The 24,652-nt window shown below is 35.3% G+C and overlaps 1 protein-coding gene across 1 annotated transcript in view; it reads left to right on the forward strand.

The window, feature by feature from the left end:
* Positions 1-24,652, forward strand: part of LOC106868733 (gamma-tubulin complex component 2) — an 82,708-nt gene that overhangs the window by 27,824 nt on the left and 30,232 nt on the right. The window contains exons 10-20 of the mRNA XM_014914131.3: positions 291-372; positions 1,293-1,370; positions 2,432-2,499; positions 5,525-5,569; positions 8,791-8,883; positions 10,755-10,816; positions 14,325-14,367; positions 18,202-18,273; positions 18,919-18,968; positions 21,443-21,555; positions 23,794-23,944. Coding sequence (XP_014769617.1) covers positions 291-372; positions 1,293-1,370; positions 2,432-2,499; positions 5,525-5,569; positions 8,791-8,883; positions 10,755-10,816; positions 14,325-14,367; positions 18,202-18,273; positions 18,919-18,968; positions 21,443-21,555; positions 23,794-23,944 — 857 coding nt within the window. The remainder of the gene's footprint in view (positions 1-290; positions 373-1,292; positions 1,371-2,431; positions 2,500-5,524; positions 5,570-8,790; positions 8,884-10,754; positions 10,817-14,324; positions 14,368-18,201; positions 18,274-18,918; positions 18,969-21,442; positions 21,556-23,793; positions 23,945-24,652) is intronic.

Consider the following 24,652-nt stretch of genomic DNA (forward strand, 5'->3'; position numbering starts at 1 on the left):
TTGAAAGAACTTTAAACTGCAATAACCCCTGAAGTCAATGTCCAATATACATAATTTTTGTTTTTTACCATCTAAGTTTTCCAAATGTTCCTTCTATTTTAATTTTTTGGTGTGGTGTGCAACAACTAAAAATAATCTCTTTTTGTTATGCATTATCTATAATAGCTAAAGATAATCTTATTCTAATGTTTGAAATTGTGTGATTTGTATTGAAATTATGGTGCTTTTAATTTTTCTTTAATTGGAGGTATTTATGGATCCAAATAAAAAAAATTATCATTTACTTTTAGGGTGTAGAAGGCAATTACATTTTACCAAAGCCTCTAATAACTAAGTATAACAACAAAGAATTTATTGTTGATAGTAGCCTTGGTGAGTTGAAAACTTTTTTTCATAAATTTAGGGAAATAAGATGGTTAAAGATATTCTACTAATCATTTGTATTATTTTATGGTATGCTTAATGCTTTTATAGAGTTATGTTTGGTTTGTGAAAATTCAGGTATCTTCGAGCAAATATACATCATTGGACTTCATTTTTTATGTTCTGTCAATATTTAGAACTCTGCCAGTGTTAAATATACATTAAAAAAAAATGGTTAAATGGGCAACAGGAATTAGTGGCATAATTGACACCTAAATGAAATCAGATGGTGTAATAATAAATCTTTTATCTTTCACATATTTCTGTCACCTGACTGCAGCCATGCTGGGGCACCACCTTGAAGGGTTTCAGCTGGACAAATTGGCTCCAGGACTTTTTTTAAAAGCTTAGCACTTATTGTATTGGTTTCTTTTGCCGAACCACTAAGTTATGGGCATGTAAACATACCAACGCGTTATCAAGTGATGGTGGTGGGACAAACATAGACATAAAGACATACATACATAATATATATATATATATATATATATATATATATATATATATATATATATATATATATATATATAATGGGCTTCTTTCAGTTTCTGTCTACCACACTTATGAGGTTTGAGGCTTTAGTAGAAGGCACTTACCCAAGGTGCCACCCAGTAGGACTGAACCTGTAACCATGTGGTTGGGAAGCAATCTTCTTACCACACAGCTGCTCCTGTGAATATTGAGAAATTAGGAGTATCATTGGCTTGTAGTACTCAAGGCAGTTGGCAAAATGTAAAATTAAGATGAAACTTCCAAGAGTGAAATCTATTGTAATTTGAGAGAGAGAGAGAGAGGGAGAGAATATTTCATCATAAGATAATTGTGATATTTTGACTTAAAAAATATTGTTTCTATTGGTTTATTTATAGATCCTTCTTTATCTGAGCTCACACAACGAATTCTTCCTTTGTGTTCATATTATTCCACGGTTGTTCGATTTATTGAAGGTAAAGAACTGATTTTTTCATTAAAGAACAGTATTTGGTTGCTACTATTGTGGCATGAAGATGCATGGCTAAGTGGTTAGGGTATTTGGCTAATGATTGTAAGGTCGTGAGTTCAATTCCCAGCGATGCATTGTGTCCTTGAACAAGACACTTTATTTCATGTTGCTCCAGTTCACTCAGCTGGCAAAAATGAGTAGTACCTGTATTTCAAAGGCCATTCTTGTCACACCCTGTGTCACATTGAATCTCTTTGTGAACTACAATAAAGGTACACGTGTCTGTGGAGTGCTCAGCCACTTACATATTAATTTCACAAGTAGGCTGCTCCGTTGATCGGATCAACTGGAATCCTCATCGTTGTAACCAATGGAGTGCCACTATTGTGGCAAATGATATTTTAGAGAGTTGTTATTAACCTATCAATATTCTAAAATCCATAGATGCAGTAGAACTAGCAGAATCAGGCATTTAGTTATACCACTTTACATACAAATTGTACTGAATTTGAGTTTATGCTTCAACTTTGCTTGATTGATAAAATAATTACCAATCAAATGTTAAGTCTGTATTACTTGAAGTGAGACCAGCATCATCACCATCGTTTTTACATCTGCTTTTTCCATGCTGGAATGGGTTGGACAAGACTTTGTTGAAGCAGTATGCTGATCCTATCACAAGCATTTACTTGTTTCCAAACGAAGTGCTTATTCCCCTGATCTTTATACAACAAACCACACAACAGCCAGATATGTATTAAAGGCAATCATAAACACTGACACTGTTTAAGTAGTGACATTATTTTATATTTTGAACAAGTAAAGAAAGTAAAGATGGAGCTGGGAAAACAAAAAAAAAAACAGTTTTCCATTTACATTTTTGGTGCCTTATATGCATAAAATCTGATTGACTATTGAAGCTGAAAGTTGAATCATTAATTAAGTTACCTTATTTATTCAAACAACAATAACCATTTACAGTTAATGAGGTTTTTATTTATTGTTTGAAAATCAGTTTATTTATACATTGTTGTTAAAGTTTCTTTTCTCTTTTTATTTTTAAAGAGAAATCAGCATACGAATATGGTTTAGTCAACCATGCATTGGCTGCTGCTATGCGGTCATTAATAAAAGTAAGTATGAATGAATTATATTTCAACTGTATATTCTGTTTTGTTGATTTCCTTGAATTAGAAGAATAGAATATAAATTTGGTTTCATCATCATTGTTTAATGTTCGTTTTCTGTGCTGACATGGGTTGGCCAGTTTGACACAGAACTGGGCCAGCCAGAGAGCTGTCCAGGCTCAAATTGTCTGTTCTGGCATCGTTTCTACAGCTGGATGCCCTTCCTAACACCGACCACTTTACAGTGTGCTGAGTACATTTTACATAGCGCTGGCATGAGTGCATTTTATGTGGTACCGACATGAGTGCTTCTTATATGGCACTGGCACAAGTGCATTTTACAGCACCAAGGAGAATGAGTGGGAGGCATGGCCATAAGGGACATGCCTGTATGTATGGATGGCCTCAATTTTACTCAGTTTAATGTGTCTTCAAGTACAGCAAAGCACCACAAGTCCTGGTTCCTTGTCATTTCCTCAGTGAGGCCCAGTGTCTGAAGATCCTTTCTCGCCACTTTGTCTCACATCTTCCTGGATCTACCCCTTCCCCAGGTTCTCTCCACAAATAGAGATCGGCAACTATGTTTGCTTTACTGTAGCATGAATACTAGCTGCTTGTTAAACAAAGATCTACTCAGTAATGTAGCTAACTTTGCATAACTTGAACTACTGAGGATAATTGCTACATGGTCTTTTGTTAAAAGTTGGATGGCCATACTGGAATATCATCATCATCATCGTTTAATGTCCGCTTTCCATGCTAGCATGGGTTGGACGATTTGACTGAGGACTGGTGAACCAGATGGCTACACCAGGCTCCAATCTGATTTGGCAGAGTTTCTACAGCTGGATGCCCTTCCTAACACCAACCACTCCGAGAGTGTAGTGGGTGCTTTTACGTGCCACTGGTACGAAGGCCAATCAGGCGGTACTGGCAACGGCCACGCTCAAAATAGTGTATTTTATGTGCCACCTGCACAAGAGCCAGTCCAGGGGCACTGGCAACGATCTCGCTCGAAAGTCCTTACACATGCCACGGGCATAAGTGCCAGAAAGGCGATGCTGGGCACAGGTGCCATCCCGATTTCGCTTTTGCTTTCCCCAATAAGTCTTCACAAGCTGAGTTTCGTGTCCAATGAAGGAGACAACGTTGGCATGGGTGCCAGTCATTGAATTTAGTTCGGTTTCGATTTCACTTGCCTCAACAGGTCTTCATAAGTGGAGTTTAGTGTCCAATGAAGGAAAGGTACGCATAAGTGGGCTGGCTACACCCCTGGCAGAGGCCTTGGATTTAGGTCTCACTTGGCTTGCCGTGTTTTCTCACACACAGCATATTTCCATAGGTCTCGGTCAGGAGTCATCGCCTCGGTGAGGCCCAATGTTCGAAGGTCTTGCCTCACCACCTCAGCTCAGGTCTTCCTGGGCCTACCTCTTCCACAGGTTTCCTCAACTGTTAGGGTGTCGCACTTTTTCACACAGCTATCCTTGTCCATTCTTACCACATGTCCATACCAATGCTAATATTAAGGATGAGGTGATCACAGGTGGAAGTTATTTTATCATAAAGTAAAAAAAAAGACCCCCTTAGATCATGAATGACCATGGGATTGCACCTAGAAAGTTCCCCTCCGAGGTACGAGCTTGGGCAAAGTTATTTATGGAAGACTAGCAGTTGCCCATGCATACCAGCCTCCCTTCTCCATGCCACCAATGTTATTCATGGGAAAGGCAAATGAACTCATTTCTCCAGCTGAGTGAAGTGGAACAATGTGAAATAAAGTGTCTTGCTCAAGAACACAACACACAACTCTCATGATTGTGAGCTCGACACTCTAATCACTTTTATCATAGATTTGTTTAATTGGTGAGTTCTTTTCTAAATGTGTGTAAATATTGGGAAGGGTTTTTAACCCAATATTTACATGCTGTTATTTAAAGCTTTGAGTTCCACCATTAGAAACGAATTATACGTACATACATATTATCAAATGCACATAGGTGCAGGTTTGGCTCAGTGGTAAGAAGTTTGCTTCCCAACCACATGGTTCTGGGTTCATTCCCACTGTGTGGAACCTTGGGCAAGTGTCTTCTATTATAGCCTTGGGCTGACCAAAACCTTGTGAGTGGATTGAGCAGATGTAAACTATGTGTGTATGTGTCTTTATGTTGGTGTTTATCCCCACCACTTGACAATCAGTGTTGGTGTGTTTATGCCCCTGTAACTTAGTGGTTCAGCAAACGAGATCGATGGAATAAGTACCAGGCTTGAATATCGAAATTGAAATTGTAATTGAATCAAATTTGATGACTGGCACCTATGCCAGTGGAGCACTAACAGCACCGTCTGAGCATAATCATTGCTATAGCAGCTGTCTGGCAGTGGCATGTAAAAAGCACCATTTGAGCATGATCGTTACCAGTGTTGCCTTACAGCACTTGTGCCGGTGGCACGTGAAAAAACATTCGAGCGAGGTTGTTGCCAGTGCTGCTGGACTGGCTCCGATGCAGATGACATGTAAAAAACACCATTTTGAGCGTGGCTGTTGCCAGTACTGCCTGGCTGGCCCTTGTGCCGGTGGCACGTAAAAGCACCCACTACACTCTCGGAGTGGTTGGCGTTAGGAAGGGCATCCAGCTGTAGAAACTCTGCCAGATTAGATTGGAGCCTGGTGCAGCCATCTGGTTCGCCAGTCCTCAGTCAAATCGTCCAACCCATGCTAGCAAGGAAAGCGAACGTTAAACAATGATGATGATGATATATATCTTAGAGTATCTTCTCCCTACTTGAAATATTACCATCACTTGTCTTTTACACCAATGCAGTGTACTGTCTTAGCATAAGTTCCTTATCCATGTCTTTCCTATACACTTAATACTATAATTATGACAAACATTAACTAGCACCTTGCTGTATATGTGGTTAGGTCCTGCTCACCATAATTATATATACACTTGATCTCAGTCTTCTCTAAATGATCTTCCTTCAGTATGAAATCTTGGTGCTAATTGTCTTCTATTGGTATTTATTTCAGGATTATAATCTCCTTGTGGCTCAGCTGGAGCATGAAAACCGCCAGGTTTGTACAGCTTCATGCTTTAATAGTTTCCTATTTCAGAATGTTTTCAGTTAGTAAAAGTTTTCACGTTTATTTTATTTTGCTGATAAGAATTATTTTATAAACATTAGTAACATTGTAATTAAATTAATTACTGTTTGATTGTAACTTACTTGACAATTGTTACTAGTGCTTGTTTGAAACTTACAATACGTATTACTGTGATACAATATGAGCTTGTGTTTAACCATATCTAGCCCACATTTCATCTGTTTAATGTTCAAAGTGGCTAGATCTGTCATTTCACACCTACCCTACTATGTCATTCTAAAAAGAAACAATTACATCATCAAAATCGCAAAATAAACATTGCATTTGACAGAGGAACCTGAATGTTAAAGGGTTAAAGAAGTTTGTATCATGATTTTATTAACTTAAAATGTTTTTATATGGTTGACTGAGACCTTTGGAAATATGCTGTGCGTGAGAAAACACGGCAAGCCAAGTGAGACCTAAATCCAAGGCCTCTGCCAGGGGTGTAGCCAGCCCACTTATGCGTACCTTTCCTTCATTGGACACTAAACTCCGCTTATGAAGACCTGTTGAGGCAAGTGAAATCGAAACCGAACTAAATTCGATGACTGGCACCCATGCCAACGTTGTCTCCTTCATTGGACATGAAACTCAGCTTGCAAAGACTTATTGAGTGTGGCCGTTGCCAGTACTGTCTGACTGGCCTCGTGCAGGTGGCACGTAAAAGTACCCACTACACTCAGTAGTTGGTGTTAGGAAGGGCATCCAGCTGTAGAAACTCTGCCAAATCAGATTGGAGCCTGGTGTAGCCATCCGGTTTCATCAGTCCTCAGTCAAATCGTCCAACCCATGCTAGCATGGAAAGCGGACGTTAAACGATGATGATGATGATGATGATGATGATGGTTCAGTCACAAAGAAGGAGCAGTGTCTATGATCCATGCTGTTCTGCATTTGGTGAACCTGTTTCAGTTGATATTCAGGTGACCTTTATTAATCAATGTCTGCAGAAAAATCATGGACATGGAAGAACAATTGGATATTGAGCTTGTGGGGTGGTGGTGGTTAGGGTTGAGACATAGTATAAGGACAATGAGAGAAAGAGTAGTGCATCAAGTAAGCTTGGGTGGAGTGGTATGACACTATCTGGTTCAGAGGAGCAAAGACTGTTGAGTAATGATAAAATAAAAAGACTGAGATAGCATGTCTGTAGGCCATAGGCTGTGGTGTATTGGTAAATGAATTGTTGCCAATCAATTGAACAGCCTTTTGTCTGTGTGTCAGCAGCAGTGTCTCAGATATAGAAGTCCTCCATTGTGAGTCTAACTAGGAAGTCAGCAACTGGAGATGCAGTTTTTGCCATGTTAAGTAAATGAAGTATAAAGTAAGGACATAATGCTATGGTTCTGACATATTTTGAACTTATTGTCTACACATAGGCGCGGGAATGGCTGTGTAGTAAGTAGCTTGCTTACCAACCACATGGTTCTGGGTTCAGTCCCACTGCGTGGCACCTTGGGCAAGTGTCTTCTACTATAGCCTCGGGCCGACCAGAGCCTTGTGAGTGGATTTGGTAGACGGAAACTGAAAGAAGCCCGTCGTGTATATGTATGTGTGTGTATATGTTTGTGTGTCTGTGTTTGTCCCCCCAACATCGCTTGACAACCGATGCTGGTGTGTTTACGTCCCCATAACTTAGCGGTTCGGCAAAAGAGACCGATAGAATAAATACTAGGCTTCCAAAGAATAAGTCCTGGGGTCGATTTGCTCGACTAAAGGCGGTGCTCCAGCATGGCCACAGTCAAATGACTGAAACAAGTAAAAGAGAGTAAGAGTATATGTAGCACCACATATCTTCAGTCATTCAACTCCTTGTCTTTCAGGAACAATGATTTCTTGTTTCTTATTTACCCCCAATGTTATGACTAAAGATATTCCTAAAAAATGTGTTGTGGCTCTTACACTTCTGGGTAATACTTAGACCAGTGGTTCTCTATCAAGGTCCATACGGTTCTGGGTGGGGCGGTTTCATATAAGACTTTGTTGTTAAAATTTATGTGTAATAAATTACTTATACTTCTACAATATTTAAATTTTTTTTTAATAATTCCTAATAATATTTAAACAATAAATATATAGTAGGAATTTTTTATACACATCGAATGACTATGGTAGTCCAGTAGAGTAAAATGGGAGTCAATGGAGTTCATAGGCAAAACATGGTTGAGAGTCACTGCTCTAGACTAAAGCACTTGCATTCCAACTATGACTGTCCTGTCATTTTAGTAGCATCTACAACAACATTATCCAATGTGTCCTTCCTTTTTAAAATGATAAGGTGTGCCTTGACAGATTTGGATGCTGTTTCTTCAAAAGTTGAGCAACAACATAGAAGCTCTCTCATTGGTTCATGGATTAACATCTGTTTCCTGTCATGCTTGTCCATAGTGACAGCTACAGTTAAATTTCCTTGACATCTAGTAAATGTTGGTCAATTGTTTTAGGTTATCTGCTTAGCTAAAATCAGTTACTAGTACTGACTGTAAAACTGTATCAAAACAGGATAATGCCACAGAATATATTTTACTGTTTGTCCTCCTATTTGCCAATGTAAGCAATCATCCTCATTATCAATTACCAAAAATGGCAGCAGTTGTGTTAAATTGAAGCAGATTGCTGAAATAACAGGGTATAACGTGAAGGTGATAAAAAGATTCTGATTAGTTTAGGGTTATTTGTTATAGATTGATTTGTAAACTCTCTTGTCAAACATTGTGTTTTGTGTAAGCTAAGATGCTTTATGATGTTTATTCCAGCATTTAAAGTTTTTTATTTGTAAGCTGATGGGTTTTACTCTGCACTAATTTTATTAAAGTAAATGTACTTACCATCTGGGGCCCTCAGTAAAGATCCATACAATCCCTTGAAGGGACTGTGTGGGCTAGTGGGATATCTCAAGCTGTACATGCAACTACAAAGTTAGTGTGACCCAATTGAGAAATTGGAGTGACTGGAGGTGGGGTGCTATGATAGCTATGTGAAGACATGGAGAGAGTGCATTCATAAAATAACAATGTCAGTAAAATTATGACACCCATAATATTTATTTTTTACTGATTAAATCACTGTTTATGCTTCTTTTCTTGTGTGTGACTAATAAAATAGTTAAACTATTAAACCTTTGACTTTTTATATTTGTTCTGTTGCAGGGTCGGTTAGCACTCCAGAAGTTGTGGTTTTATTTACAACCAACAATAAAGACACTTGAGATCCTTGCTTCCATTTCAAACTCAATTAACAATGTAAGTTTTACTAAGCTGCATTTTTTTCATTATCACCATCATTAAACATCTTGATTATTTTATCAAGAGGGACCTCGTATATAGTCAACAAATTAACTTAATGAAGAAGCACAATGTAGAACCTTGATGTGACCTGAAGAATAAAAAATCTAACATTCTAATTGAGTAGAGTCTCTCATCTACATCTATATGTTTTTACTTTAATTAAGAATTAACTGCTAATTTTTTAATGTAAAGTGATATGAGACATCATAAAAAATCAATCTAAGGCAGAAAAGAGAAATCCTACTGATTGGACTAGAATCATGTGTTTATCCTAGTATCATATTATTTTGTGAAGTTAGAATGGAGTTAAACTAAATACTGTTATTCATGACTGCTATTTTGAGATGGTATGGTTGGCACTCTAGTGTAACTGGTGATACACTCACTTTGCAAGCAATAGGTTACATTGCTTCCACTTGTTTGTCTTTTCTTTCTTGGATTAGCACTTACAATATGTAGGTTTTTTTATTTTTTAAGATTCACTTTTTTCTCTCAGTGGATAAAGAAGAAAAGGCTGCACTTCCTGATGAAGAGGATTGGACTCTGCAAGAGTCCTGTGTTGGTGCCATGTAAAAAGCATTCATGTAGCACTTGTGCCAGTTCCACATTAAAAGCACCCAACACATATATAAAGTGGTTGTGTTAGGAAGAGCATTCGGCCATAGAAACCAAGCCAAATCAGGCTGGAAATTGGTGCAGCTCTCTAGCTTGCCAGCTCTGGTCAAACTGTCCAACCCATGCCAGCATGGAAAACGGACACTAAATAATGACAATGGTGAAGATGATGATGATTAACGGTTTATAACTCTAGCAAACTTCAGTGAAAACATGATTGTTGTTATGTGATGTGACAGTATTTTTCAATATCCAGTTGGATCTATTTCTCACTCTTTTTAATGCCTTAAGAGGATGCATGAACATCACAACTTCTTGTTTCCACATGCCTATGACTGTTAATCTGCATGAATGTTATAGAGCAACAACAGCAGCAGCAGCAGATTTCAGTGTTTCGGCCACTTGTCTATAAAGGATTACATTATAAGTAAATTTTATGGATTAGAAGTTTCTTTATTGACTTCACATTTCATTATATGGTGGTAGTATTCTCTCAAGGTGGAGTGGCTACTACAGTGAATGGCACTGGCCATTCTCCATGCCAATGCCATCACAGTCATTACCGCAGGGCATGGTTGAGCACCCCGTGGCCCATCACTCCTCCTCCTCCTTCTTCTTCAGCAGCTTTGTACTCCATACTTTTTTCTTTTCTCTTTCTTTCTTTTCCTTTCTCATCTTTCTTCTTTTCTTGTTTCTTTGTATCTGTGTGAATCTTTCAAATTCAACATAAACAAACTGTCCCCCCCCCCCCCCGAGCCAAATTCTAATTTGGCTCAATAACTTAGTAATCATAAGAGGTCTAAAATAGATGAAGACTTCACAATCTACATGCAGCTACCTTCTTATACTGAAATTTCTTCCTAGAATACAGATTTTAATATTCAGTGACCCATCAAACCAAAGCCATAAAAATGCTCAATGTGACTGGTATAGTTCACAACTGCAGACAGTGTATGCAGAATTGGTAATTGGTTCATTAGTGTGCAGTGCTGAACTCAAATCTTCCTATAGACATGAAGAATGAAATGGAAAATTTGTTAATTTTCCTTAGAAATTTTCAGATAGATTGGTTCAGTGTTTCTCATTCATTTTTTTTTTTTACTTATGGAACCCTTGGATTCCAAATCATTAGAAATACAGCATAGCTAGAAACATTTCTGTTGTATTTCTTTCTTTCATTAAAACAATGAGTTCCATGACTTTTGTTGCAGGGAAAATGTATTGGAGATGCTGTGCTAACACTTCTGCATGAAATGACATCAGGTTTTGCAGGGTATGTCTATAAATTTTTACTATACTGACAAATGTTTGCAGGTCTCATCATGTTCTTTTGCTGTATTTATTAAGTTATTGTCTGTAGTAATAGGCTTTTTTAAATAAAAGTAATAGGACAACTCAGATATCAATATTGTTATCCTATACATATATATATATATATATATGTATACATATATATATATATATATATATATATATATATATATATATATATATATATATATATATATATATGTATACATATATATATATATATATATATATATATATATATATATATATATATATATATATATATATATACACACACACACATACATACATAGGGGTTGGACAAAATAATGGAAACACCTAGCATCATAAATTTGAAATATCTATAAAACCATCAAAAGCTTGTTTATTTTTATGTTTTGGATTTATTATTAGTGTTGCTTAATATGTTTTGCTAAAATTGCTGTCTCTTTTCAGATATGATCAGAAAAAGGTAATTAAAATTTATTAAAATGATAGATCTATCGGACTTTCAAAGAGGTCAAATTGTTGTTGCTTGTATGGCAGGTGCTAGCGTAATGAAAACAGCTAAAATGTTTGGTGTATCAAGAAGTACTGTCTCGAAAGTAATGACAGCCTTTGAGAGAGGGAAAAACCTCCTCATCGAAACAAAACTCCGGAAGAAAACCAAAACTTTCTGACAAGACCCATCGGACTCTTACACAAATTGTTAGAAAGGATCACAAAAGTAAAATTCCCAAAATTACTGCAGAGCTTAATGACTGCCTCAAGAATCCCGTTTCCACAAAAACTGTTTGCTGGGAGCTGCACAAAGCTGGATTTCACAGGAGGGCTGCAATCAGAAAAACATTACTTTCAAATACAAACATTGCAAAGCATTTAAATTGTAGTAAAAACCTACAGAATTTGTCTCTAGAGCAGTGGAAGAATGTTATTTCCTCAGACGAGTCATCCTTTACCCTATTTCCAACCACCAGCCGAGTATACACGTGGAGACAGCCAAAAGAAGCATTTGATCCAGATGCTTTCTTCCAACTGTTAAACATGGAGGAGGATCTGCGATGATCTTTGGGGAGGGGGACTATATCTTGGAAATCCGCCGGCTCAATGGTTTCTCATCATGGCAGAATTAATTGTTAAGACTATTTAAGCATTTTATCTGATCAAATTCATCCTGTGGTTGTGGAACTATTTCTGGAGGGAAACACAATCTTTCAGGATGATAATGCAGCAATTCATGCAGCTAAAGTGGTTACTGAATGGCACGAGGAACATTCTAATGAAGTGGAACATCTTATTTGGCCACCACAGTCCCCAGATCTCAATATTATTGAACATTTATGGTGCATTTTAGAAAATCAAGTAAGGAGTCGATATCCTCTGCCATCATCACTACAAGAACTAGAGACTGTTTTAGCTGAAGAATGGACAAAAATTCCTTTGGAAACAATTCAAACTTTGTACGAGTCCATACCTTGTCGAATTCAAGCTATAATTACTGCCAAAGGCGGTCCTACCTCATATTAAAATAAATTTGTTTGAAATTTTAAGGTGTGTCCATTATTTTGTCCAACCCCTGTAAATATATATATATATATATATATATATAAATAATATATATATGTATTTGTGTGGATATAAAGAGAAATTACAGGATGCTGGAAAGAGGGCAAGTAGATGTGTGCTTTGCTCAAGAGCTAAATTGGAAGGAAACATGATGTAGTGGCGCAAAATTATAGCCGCCATTGAGGAAGTACTATCTGCACATGCGCAAGGGACTTGCCTTTCTGAAAGCCCCTTGTGTGCGCATGTGTAGTAAAACTAGTACTTAAAGAGTTTGTTTCACTTTGTAAGCAGTTTAGCGAGAGACCTTCGACGTGACAACACCTCGCTCCTCAATGAAGCACTCTTCACCACGATGCTATCGATATGATAGCTATTTGCTCCTCTGGCATGCATCAAGGAAGCTCTTAATCTTCCAATACCGATTACAAATCAATCAGCGGCTGCTAAGCTGAGTGACACAGGACTTGTAAAACCAAGCATCATCATAAATAAACCTTATTTTTATTATGTTGTTAATCGTTCTACTGTTCCTTAATATATAATTATGTTGAAAGGTGATAGAGAGAGACTAATATCTCTATTACAACTATCAACCATTTACAATGACAAGGCAGATTGTATGATGTATGTGTCCAGAGTTGAATATAGTATACATGGGTACTGAATATGAGTGGTGTACAATGAAAAAACGAAGTGAAAGTACTTTGATGGATATGTAATGCTTGGGGACAGCAAAATGAATATAGAAAAACATCCAGATGTAGTATGCAAAAGAGCTGACCGAGCTGGTATGTGGAACTTATAGAGGATGACAGCTGGATAAAGAAGTCCCAAGTGATTTAAGTGTGTATGTATCTATGTGTGTGTGTGTGTATGTATATATCTATATATTTATGTATATGTATGTATTATATTTATGTATATATATTTATATATGTATGTATTTATGTAAATATATATATATATGTGTGTATTTATGTATATATATATATATATGTGTGTGTGTGTGTGTGTATTTATGTTTATATACATGTATGTATATATAGATGCATGTGTATATATGTATGTGTGTATATATATGTATATATATATATATATATATATGTATATATAATATTAGGGACAAAATTCAAAATTACAGGTAAAAACTCAATTAAAATCAATTTATAAAAAATTTTTAAAAAATTGAGCTTTATAGATTATAATATATATAAAAATATATAGTTTTAGGGAAAAGAACCAAGTTTCAAGAACTCATCGATGAAAATCCACTATCACATATAGAAAAATTAATAATTAAAAGCACAATAAATGAGTATAATATAAAACAAAGTAAATATCATAAGATATATTTCTAGATGTGATAGTGGATTTTCATCGATGAGTTCTTGAAACTTGGTTCTTTTCCCTAAAACTATGTATTTATATATATATATATATATATATATATATATATATATATATATATATATATATATATATATATGTATGTATATACATATATGTAATATATATATGTATATACATATGTATGTACAAAAAGTCCTAGTGGTATCTTGTCGTGTCTGTTTACATTCTGGTTATTTCATTTTATGCCATGGGTGGGCTTATTTTCCTGTTTTGCAAAGTTGACAGAGTATGTACCAAACACCTGGGATTGATATAACTGATTAAATTCCTTTTAGGTAATGCACCAACACAAGCACAGTCTACTGCTTGAAACTAATTATGGTACATGTAACATGAAAGAGAGCAAATTCCTTCTACTTGTGCATACTAACGCTGTTGTAATGAAAATAACAAGAAGACAAACTTTGATTCTAAATAGTTAATAGCTTAAATTATATATCACTAGATTTTCTTTTTAGCAGATTGTTGCTTATCTTTTTAAATTAAACTTTGTTTTATTTCTGTATTTATTGTAGAGATACTAAAAGTCAAGAACTTTGCCTTTTTTTAACTCAAGCAGTAAGTTTTTATTAATATTATTATTGTTTTGCTTTTAATCTGTGTGTGTGATACAATAACTTGCTGGGTTACACCCAGTGACTTTGGGCAAGTGAAGGTTAAGAGATGTCTAAATGTAATTGAAAGTTTGGGAAGAAAGAGTTGGCAGGACAGTGCAGAAATTTATTCATACAACACAACACAGTACACTATTTATGTATAACTAGTGGGACCTATGAATATTTCACAGAATTTATGCTAAACTTATTGGGTTATTTCTGAAAACTTTATCCAGAAAACATGACAGTGTAGACTGTGTTGTGTCTGTATGGAAAGATAGTCGCTCATCTGCTACTCATTGAAAAGTGAAGGAAACTGGAATATAATGATTACTTAATGCATTTATATACTTTATAAAGTATATATATAATCTAGAAACTTAATATACAGCACTCTTTCTCTCTCTCTTTCTCTCTCACTCCTACCCTTACCCTCTTTTTCTCTCTCCTTTTCCTTTTGCTCTTTGCCTTTCCCTTCAACTAATCACGTGAAAGCATTGCAGACAGGCTAAGTAACGGAGTAAAAAACATAAGTTAAAAAAAAATTACACATTTCACTCTCCCTCCCTGTCCCCTCCTCCTATCTCCACTCTCCCCACCCTTCCCATCCTTCCCCATCCATCCTTCAACTAATCACATGGAAGTGTTACGGATAGGCTAAATAACATTGAAAAGCAAAATTATAAGATTATGTACGAAAGATAAAACAAAATTAAATTTTTAAAAAAATTAATGAAATAAAAAACGTTTTTAAGTTATTATTTTTGTTGAGTTGTCAGCAAAATGTTGCTTTGAGTTACTCATAAGTTTTGCTTTACTTTAACTTTGTAACAAAGATATTTAAAAAATTTTTGGTCTGTGTCTCACATAAGGTTTCAGCAATTGTGAAGAAATCCTCAGCTCCTTTGCATTTTGGTCCTTCAAGTTGGAATTTGTGAATTATTTCTGTGAAATTCTTTTGTTTCTTTAAAACATAAAAAAAAAAAGACATAAAAAAAAAACATTAAATTACATTGCAAAATGTTAGGGGAGTGAAATTACAGACTTGAATAGCTGTTTTAACTTTGCCTTCTCAAATGTTAAAACAAAGCATCATCACCAGTGCTGACCAAAACTTTCAACATAGAAAATGAAAACAACAACAACAAAAATAAGAGGGTAAAACAGGAAAAGGGAAAATGAAATTGTTGCTTCAACAAATCTGCAAATTCTGCTTTTGCTGCCACCACCGCCACCATTAATACCTGTACAGTAAATGATCAAGATACCATAACTAGAAAATCTAGCATTGATAGGTTTGCCAAGGCTGTGTGCTAGATAGAAAAAAATTGTTTATCATCTCTAGATTAAAAAAAATGCAAAGAACATCCTCCAGAAGTTTGGCCAAAACATAGCTTTAAATATACCAGAATCCATCCAGCAAGAACCCATCTGCAAAACTTTGTTTACGAATGCATAGGAATAAAACATATAAAAATAGAGCAAAGGACACAGCAGCAGATAGAAAAATGCTTCAAAGCAATTTGAGGTACTAAAATGTATGTTGCTTTGGGGAAAAAAAATACAACACCATTGAAGGTGAGATTTCTGATTGAGGATGAAGCATTAAGAAGGGCATCAAGCTGTATAAAACCAAGCCAAAACAGACTATGGAACCTGGTGTGAACCCTAGCCGTACCAGTTTCCTGTCAAGCTGTCTAACCCATGCCAACATGGAAAACAGCTGTTAAATGATGATGATGATACCAAAAACCTCTCCAGAACAATTTCAAAAAGTGTTGAACTGGTCCTTATACAAATCTGTTGTACTTAGGCCAAAAGGTTTTAAGAATGAAGTCAGTAGATGTGCCCCCAGAAGTAAACATCTGTTTGTCAGCAGCTGCTCTTTATGACATAGAGGTCAAAACTAATATTCTACAGGTCCAAAGGAGGCATAGAAAGAGTAATAGACACAGGCACAATTGTGTTAGTAAAAGATTATGTTTGGAGGTCAGTCAAATTTATGGATTTGAAGTGACTGAATAGTGGTATAAGTATGAACCAGAGACTTGTGTTGAATGCTAGTTCCAGGATATAAGGGGATTTCTTCATAGAAACTGATCACAATACTGAAGTCAGGAGACTAGATATGATTGTAGATGAAAGAAGGAACAAACAGTGTAAAATCATTGACTTTGCAATCCCATTTGATAGTAGAATGGATACTAAGGAAACTGAAAAAATTGAGAAATATCGAGAGTGATCCAGAGAGATAAAGAGATTGCTGAACATAAAAATGAAAATCATCACCTGTGGTGATTGGGAGACTTGGTACTATGCCAAAACTATTACTTTAGAAGCTGAAGGATAAGGGATTTGAAACATATTGTTGATCATGTAGACCTGCAGATAAGTGCCATCCTGTATTCTGCAACAATCCTAAAAAAGACTCTTGAGATTTAAGGAGACTTGTCATCCAAACTCAGGATAATAATTCTGCTCGCTAAATTAGCATGTAATAGCTTACATAGTATAATAATGATAACAATAGTAATTTATATATCAACTACTAAGTGTTCAGTGAAATTGTGGATGGTACAGAATAAGACAAGGTGGCATTGTCACATGAAAGAGCATGTAAAAAGAAGAGTAAGAGTAACAAAGAAACAAATTTCAAAAAGAGAATACAAAAAGGTGTTAATTCAAGAGTGAAGTTACTTTCTCAAGTCATACTGACTCATAAGGGCCGGTTTCATGGCATATATATTCCCCACCTGGACAGGATGCCAGTCTATCACAAGATTAATCATTTTTGCTAGCTGAGTGGACTGGAGCCATGTGAAATGAGATGTTTTTCTCAAGAACACAATGTGTTGCTCAGTCCAGGAATTGAGACCACAACCTTATGATCATGAATCCAACACCCTAACCACAAAACCACGTGCCTCTACAACTGAAGGGTCAGTGACCAGAATGAAGTATGCAAAAAAGATAGATACAAGGTGTGATTATGTTCTTACCAACATACACAAGCAGGAAGGAGAAATGTTTTTTGTATTTGTTGTTTTGGTAGGGAAGGAAGAGCAAAGTAGGAGAGGAAAACTGTGGAAAGAATGGTGTTTGGTAATAGAAGGAAATAGCATAAACAACAAAAGGAAAATAGTATTATGAAATGGAGGGTCAGTTGTTTAAGCTGGTCCCAAGCATGATGATAAGTTATTTCTTATATTGGTTTTGTTGTTCAGAAATTCTGGACACTGCAAGATGGTCATTGAAGTGACCAGATGAATTGGAATGGTGGAGCATGAATTTACTGTAAGTGCAGTTTTTGTGTTCTCTTTCATCGATGCAAAGTCTGCTTTGATGTAGAAAATGGGGTTTGCAGAATTGTAGTTAAAATTTTAAATCACTTGGTCCTGGGATTTCATTTGTAATAGCTGTGGGAATTTGGATGAAGAGACCAGTGAGGTACCTGCAATGACAGCATTTATTTGAAATGTCCATTTACTTTACATCCCACAGCATACATACAAACTGATCCAAACTTAAGAATTTCACTCCATCATTTTTGCTAATGCAAACTATGACCAGTAATTATTATTTTATATTTTTGTTACTTGGTTATTATATTTGTTTAATATTTGTGCTTGCAACTTATCAACAACAGAATGTCCTATATTAGTAGATATGTGTGTTTATAGTATTGACTATAACCGAAATATAAACAGCTTTATGGATTGGTTGGTATATTGTTCAAAAAATTAAAAGATGTATCTTCTCTTCTAGTTTTAATTATGTTTGTGTCTCTTTTCATCAGGCGTGTGCTCCATACTTTGAAATTTTGGAGATGTGGATCTACAAGGGGATTATTAATGATCCATATGAAGAGGTATGTTGCTTCAGTGATATTATTATTGTTTCTTTCTCTTTCATAACTATTTAAAATATGACCATCCAAAAAAGGTCATTTGAAAGCATATCCCTACCAATATAAAAATGTGCAGGAGACAAGGTCCAGAATACCTCCAACAAAAGCAGGGTGATCACAGTATGAATGTCTTAAACCCATTAGCATTTGAATCAAACATATTTGCCTCAAGTGTTCTAATTGTTCCAAACTGGCCAGATCTCTCCTTTCACACTTACAAGTCACACTTACAAAGTCATTTAAAAAAAAAAACAGTCACATCATTGAAATCTCAAAGCTATGAGACAATGCATGATTAATTCAAAACAATGTGAATAAATAAGCATTATATATAACAGAGTGTTATTCATATGTCTGCTAATGGGTTATTCATATGTCTGCTCAGTCATGACTGATTTAAGACTAAGCAACAACTACATGAATTTTATTTTTTTAAAAATTTTAATTACTATGACTTATGGCCAACATTGTGACCAACAGATAATTTTGAATTATTAATGTAACTAGAAAAATACTCCATTTCTGCTTGAGAATCTTTCAGTTATCATTCATTAATTATTATTAGTCATTCCTTATTGTTTATCATTGTTTAATTTTTCTTTCTAGTTTTTTGTTGTTGAGAATGAGGAAGTCAACAAGGAGAAATCGTACAATGAATATCCTTTTACGTAATACAGTTTTGTATTTTAACAGTGATTTTTCACTTTAGAGTTACCTTAAATACCCAAGGTTACTAATCTCAAATGCAACATTTTATCTATCTATTCTTTTACTCTTTTATTTGTTTCAGTCATTTGACTGCGGCCATGCTGGAGCACCGCCTTTAGTTGAGCAAATCGACCCCGGGACTTATTCTTTGTAAGCCTAGTACTTAAATTGTATGATGCATGTGTATGCAATGTGATGTTGCAAAGGAGTAAAACGTGGGCATTAAAATGCAGAAGCTGGAAAAAAATGCAATGAGTATCGTCTACTGGATATGTAATGTTAGTGTACATGAATAATGGAGCACAAATGAGCTGAGAAAGACTGAATATAACAGGAATCATGTTCAGTCCAAGAGAGAAAACTGCACTGGTATGCATGTGATGTATATGAAGTTTGATATTTGAGTAAAGAAGTAACAAGCTGTCTAGGTGAGAGGAATCTGCAGAAGAAGAATACATAAGAAGTTGTGTTGGAAGCTGATTTCTGATGGCTGAACAGGAATAAAAAGATGACAATGAACTGCAGCAAAAGTAGCAAGATGTTGTACTGGATGAAGAAAATACATCAAACCCAGATGAAAAAAAAATTATAATGGAGAACAATTAGTGCATCAAACAAAAATAACTTGTAGTATTTAGTTCTGTTAATTATCTCCCTTCATGCCAAAGTAAAACTAGGCACTTTAACATGGATGATAAAATAAGTACTGACATACTGGAGCCGATGCAATTGATTTCTGAAAAATATAATCTTCACCTTCAGGGCACAGTAAATTTTTGAGACGTCATCATCATCATCATCATCGTTTAACGTCCGCTTTCCATGCTAGCATGGGTTGGACGATTTGACTAAGGACTGGTGAAACCGGATGGCAACACCAGGCTCCAATCTAATTTGGCAGAGTTTCTACAGCTGGATACCCTTCCTAACGCCAACCACTCAGAGACATATTTTATGGAAAAAAATAAGTAAATAAATTAAATAGCATCCTTAGTGCCAGATAGTTTGGTAATTAAGCTGGTGAAAATGGCAAAGACAGTAAAATGTTAAATTGAATGGTTCATGATATTATATGACTTTAGTAATTTTAGTCATTGAGCCACATGGTTGAGAATTGAACTTCTTTATCATATAACTGTGTATGTCTCACTAGATTCTGTTATTCTTTTTCATGTTTCAATTATTGAACTATGACTACGCAACTGTAATCATTGAACTACATGTAGTTCAATGATTAAGAAGTTTGCTTCTTAACTTTTTGATTTAATGATTGAAACTAGTAAAAGTCAAATAATACTATATGTGCAGACGTGGCTGTGTGGTAGGAAGCTTGCTTCCCATCTACATGGTTCCAGGTTCAGTCTCACTGTGTGGTACCTTGGGCTCCAACTAGAGCCTCGGGCTGACCAAAGCCTTGTGAGTGGATTTGATAAATGGAAACTGAAAAAATCCCATTGTATACGTGTGTGTGTGTGTGTGTGTGTATATATATGTTTGTGTCTGTGTCTGTCCCTTACTACTGCTTGACAAGTGGTGGTTTGTTTATGTCCCCGTAACTTAGTGGTTTGACAAAAAGAGAAAGATAAGTACTAGGCTTTAAAAGAAAAAGAAAATCACTAGGGTTGATTCATTCGACACAAAGTTCTTCAAGGCTATATTCTAGCATGGCCGCAATCTAACGACTGAAACAGACAAATGTAAAAAAATAATAATGTGAACTATTTAATCTGATGTAAACTATCTTTGTCATTTCCACCAGCTTAATTACAAGATTACCTGGTGTTGATGATGCGGTTTTTATACCTTTCTATCTTACCTGAAATAAGTCTGGAAAATTTACTATGTGTGCAAGAGAATGAAGGTTACATTTTTCACAAGCCAATTTAACCTTAGTTGTGGGTTATCTATGCTAAAATTACTGTTCTGTTTCTATACTCATCATCATTGTTTAGCATCTGTTTTCCATGCTAGCAATGGTAAGACAGTTTGACTGGAACTGATAAGCCGGGGAGCTGCACCAGGCCCCAGTCTGTTTTTGCTTGGCTTCTATGGCTGGATGCCCTTCCTAATGCCAACCACTCCACAAAGTGTACTGGGTGCCAGTCACTGGCACTGGCCGTGACTATGATTTCACTTAGCTTGAAGTGTATTCTCAAGCACAAAGCAAAAATGCAGGCTGAATCGTCAACAGAACCTATATGACACTAAACTACTAACAAAATATTTGGTAAAATATGTAAAAGAGCGGAGACCATGTTTTTTTGTTTATCTTTATTTCAAAATCTTCAAGCTAAAATTGGAGAGAGAAATATTGTAAAGTTTTTATTCTCTCCTAGTCAGCCTAACTTTCTGCGGATCATCATCCACTTTCTTCTAAGTGGAGTTACAACTTCTGTGATATTATTTCTTTGACTCCATTTATGTATTGGGAACAGAATTATGTTGTGAGAAAAGACAGAACTCCAATCTTTTTGGCACTTGTTGTCCAAGAAGTATTAAATACTGGGAAGTATCTAAATGTTGTACGACAGTGTGGTAAGTGATCTTTTTATATTGTGATTTCTGTTATTCTATTAATATTCTGGCAGTAATACCCATTCCTTAATAGAATAAATATTCCTTAACAGAAAAAAATGTTATAAGTTACATTAATTTTAAAAAATCATGACCAAAATAGAACCAGTTCAATATTCTTTAAGGTTGTTCTGTAGAAGTTCCTGGCCTTATTCTTGGTCAGAAAACTCATTCCTACTGTGCTGTATTTTTTTAACACCCTCCATTGAGGATATTTGCCTATATAGGAGCCTCTATACCAGTAGTTCTCATCCAGGGTCCATGTAAGATTTTGTTGTTAAAATTTAGGTGCAATAAATTGGTTATATTTCTACAATTCATAAAATATTTTAACAACTTTTTTTTTACAATTCCTAATAATATCTAATTATAGAAATATTATAGGATTTTTTTAAAGATATTGAATTGCTGTGAGGGTCCAGCAGAGTAAAATACGAAGCAAAAGGGTTCCACAAGTAAAAAATGGTTGGGAACCACTGATCTCTACAGTCATTTAGTCTGCCAGAAATAGAAGATAGTTACTCCTAAGTCACACCCAACCTGCTTGAAAATAAAACATTGGGCACTAAAGTCCTAGATATACAAAAATATGTCAAGGTTAATGTTACCTTGAAAGATTGTCATAAACTGTAAAACCCAACATCTACAGTAAGAGGAATTTAGCTGTGTTGTTCATGAGTAGAGTGTAATGTTGAAACTGCATTTCCTTCATGTGCATGTGCACACACACATAATTAGCTGTGTTCTTTAGTGCCGTTGAAGAAGACTAGGTTACCATGTCACCACTAGAGAACTTTTTGTAATCTTTGGTCTCAGCTGTTTAAGCAGAGTGTGGGTGGTGACAGCTGATATGATTGAAAAACTGAAGAGGCTTGAAGCGTCTTTTATATAGAAGTGTGGGATCTATTTGGTTTGGTTGCCTGAATTTCAAATTAGAGTTTATTGAAACTTTTAAAATTTGACACTTTAATACACTTTTCCAAGCTGAATTACTGGAGTTATTTCACTTTTTCCAGAAAAATGTTTTCAAAAAGTTAGAGATGTTTAAAGTTTAATCAATTTCACCCAATCAGACAACAGGATTTGGAAGCTGTCATTTTGTGCGTGACTGCATATTTTGTCAACATTCTGAAAATAGCACGTGTTGTCAAGAAAGAATAAACAACATGCGTTTTGTAGTTTTAAACATTTTGATAGCACGAACTTAAAAGATTTATCCAAAAACGTTATTTAGCTGTTATTTTTAGCATACCTCATAACCACCTCAACGACAAAAAGAAAACATGTATTTTGTAGTTTTAAACATTTAGTATGCATTTAATGCAATAGCATGAACCTAAAAGATTTTTCTACAAACAAAATAACACATTACAAATTAAATATTTTTAAAAAACAAACATTTTGTTGACCAGTTCATAAATTCACATGCTCAGTTGTCAAGAGATAGGTAACACAAGCGGTTTCAATTTATTTGTCAACGAGTGCTTTCTCACAGACAAAAAAGTTCTTATTTTCCACTTGTTACTATGGAAACAGGCATGAATGTGTCTGTGGCTTATGGTTGGCTAAAATGACCTCAAATTTTCAAACTTTAATTGCTAATAACTATTTATTTGTTGATTTATAGCAAAAATGATTTTCACATCCTTCATTAGTCTATAAAAGTGTATCATTACACTGAACATAAAATCAATTCGAACAGAATGAATACTGGCAACCAAACCGAATAAATCCAAAGTGTGTTAGAAATAGTAACAGAGTTAAAGTTACTAATGTATAAAATAAAACGGAGTAGACAATTGAATCCTGTGCACTACAGCGTTGTTAGAATATTGGTGAGAGAGAACTTCATTGATGTATATCATAATTATATCATAATGAAACTATCTGATGGGAAATTTCTGATCTCAGAAATGAGGAGTGGATGGAGCATTCCGATGGATGATTTATCTTGGAGATTCAAATACCTGATATAGTCAAAGGCATTCCTGATGTCAAGAACAGCACTTGTTTCATTGAAGTTTTCAGTGTACTGAAAGATTATAGTAGTGTGCAATTTAATAAAGCAAGTCTCTTGTATATATGACTGAATAGAAATTACTAATAGTTGCTGTAAGGGAAAGTAAACTCAAGAATATGAAACCAATTGTTGGTTATTATGAAAATCTTCCTATCTAAACTGAAATCCTTGTATTTCAGGTAGAGATGTAAAATGTCCTTATGCTGAAGAAATGATTTACACATTGAATGAAAAAGGATACTTTGATCAAATTGAAAAAGCGTATAATTATGCTTCAAAAGTTTTGCTAAACTTATTGATGGAGGAGCAAGAATTGATGGCTCGACTAAGGTGTGTACTTTGTAATTTCTATGTTCATAACTGGATTTTGATATTGATATAAAATAACATGTTTCTATGTTATAGTAATGTTTTTCTCCCATATTTTCTAAATGTCTTTCTGTACGTTGTAACCTATCTAAATGTGAAAGCTTCTCAACTTAGTTCTGGGTTTAATTCCATTGCACTGCTCTTTGATCAAGTGACTTCTACAACCTTGGATTGACTAATACCTTGTGATTGCAATTTGATAGCTGGGAACTATGCAGCATATATAACTATATATATATATATATATGTATATATATATATATATATGTGCGTGTGTGTGTATATATATATATATATAGTTGATGACAGCTATAAACCTCACATTCCATGTTTATATATATATATATATGTATGTATAGTGCTTATGCACACATTCCCCACAAACACATTTGCTCCCTCTATCACTTTCAGAATTCCTAAAGCCACCAGCAACTCTTTGCATTGAGAATATCTACCTCACCACTCCACTCCACTCTCCAAAGTCATTGTTTTCAGTCACTTCAACTCTCACAACTCCTCATGATTCTCAACTTTCATTCCAAACCTTTCCAGACTGACACAAAGACTCTCCTCCATGCAAACACTTTCAATCTCTTTCTCACCTTAAAACCTCACCTTTACCAAACTATATCCATTTCTGCATCCACTGGGACATCCAACGTCTGCCTT

Source organism: Octopus bimaculoides, chromosome 4, assembly GCF_046866305.1.
Source record: "Octopus bimaculoides isolate indiv1 chromosome 4, ASM4686630v1, whole genome shotgun sequence".
NCBI lineage: Eukaryota > Metazoa > Mollusca > Cephalopoda > Octopoda > Octopodidae > Octopus > Octopus bimaculoides.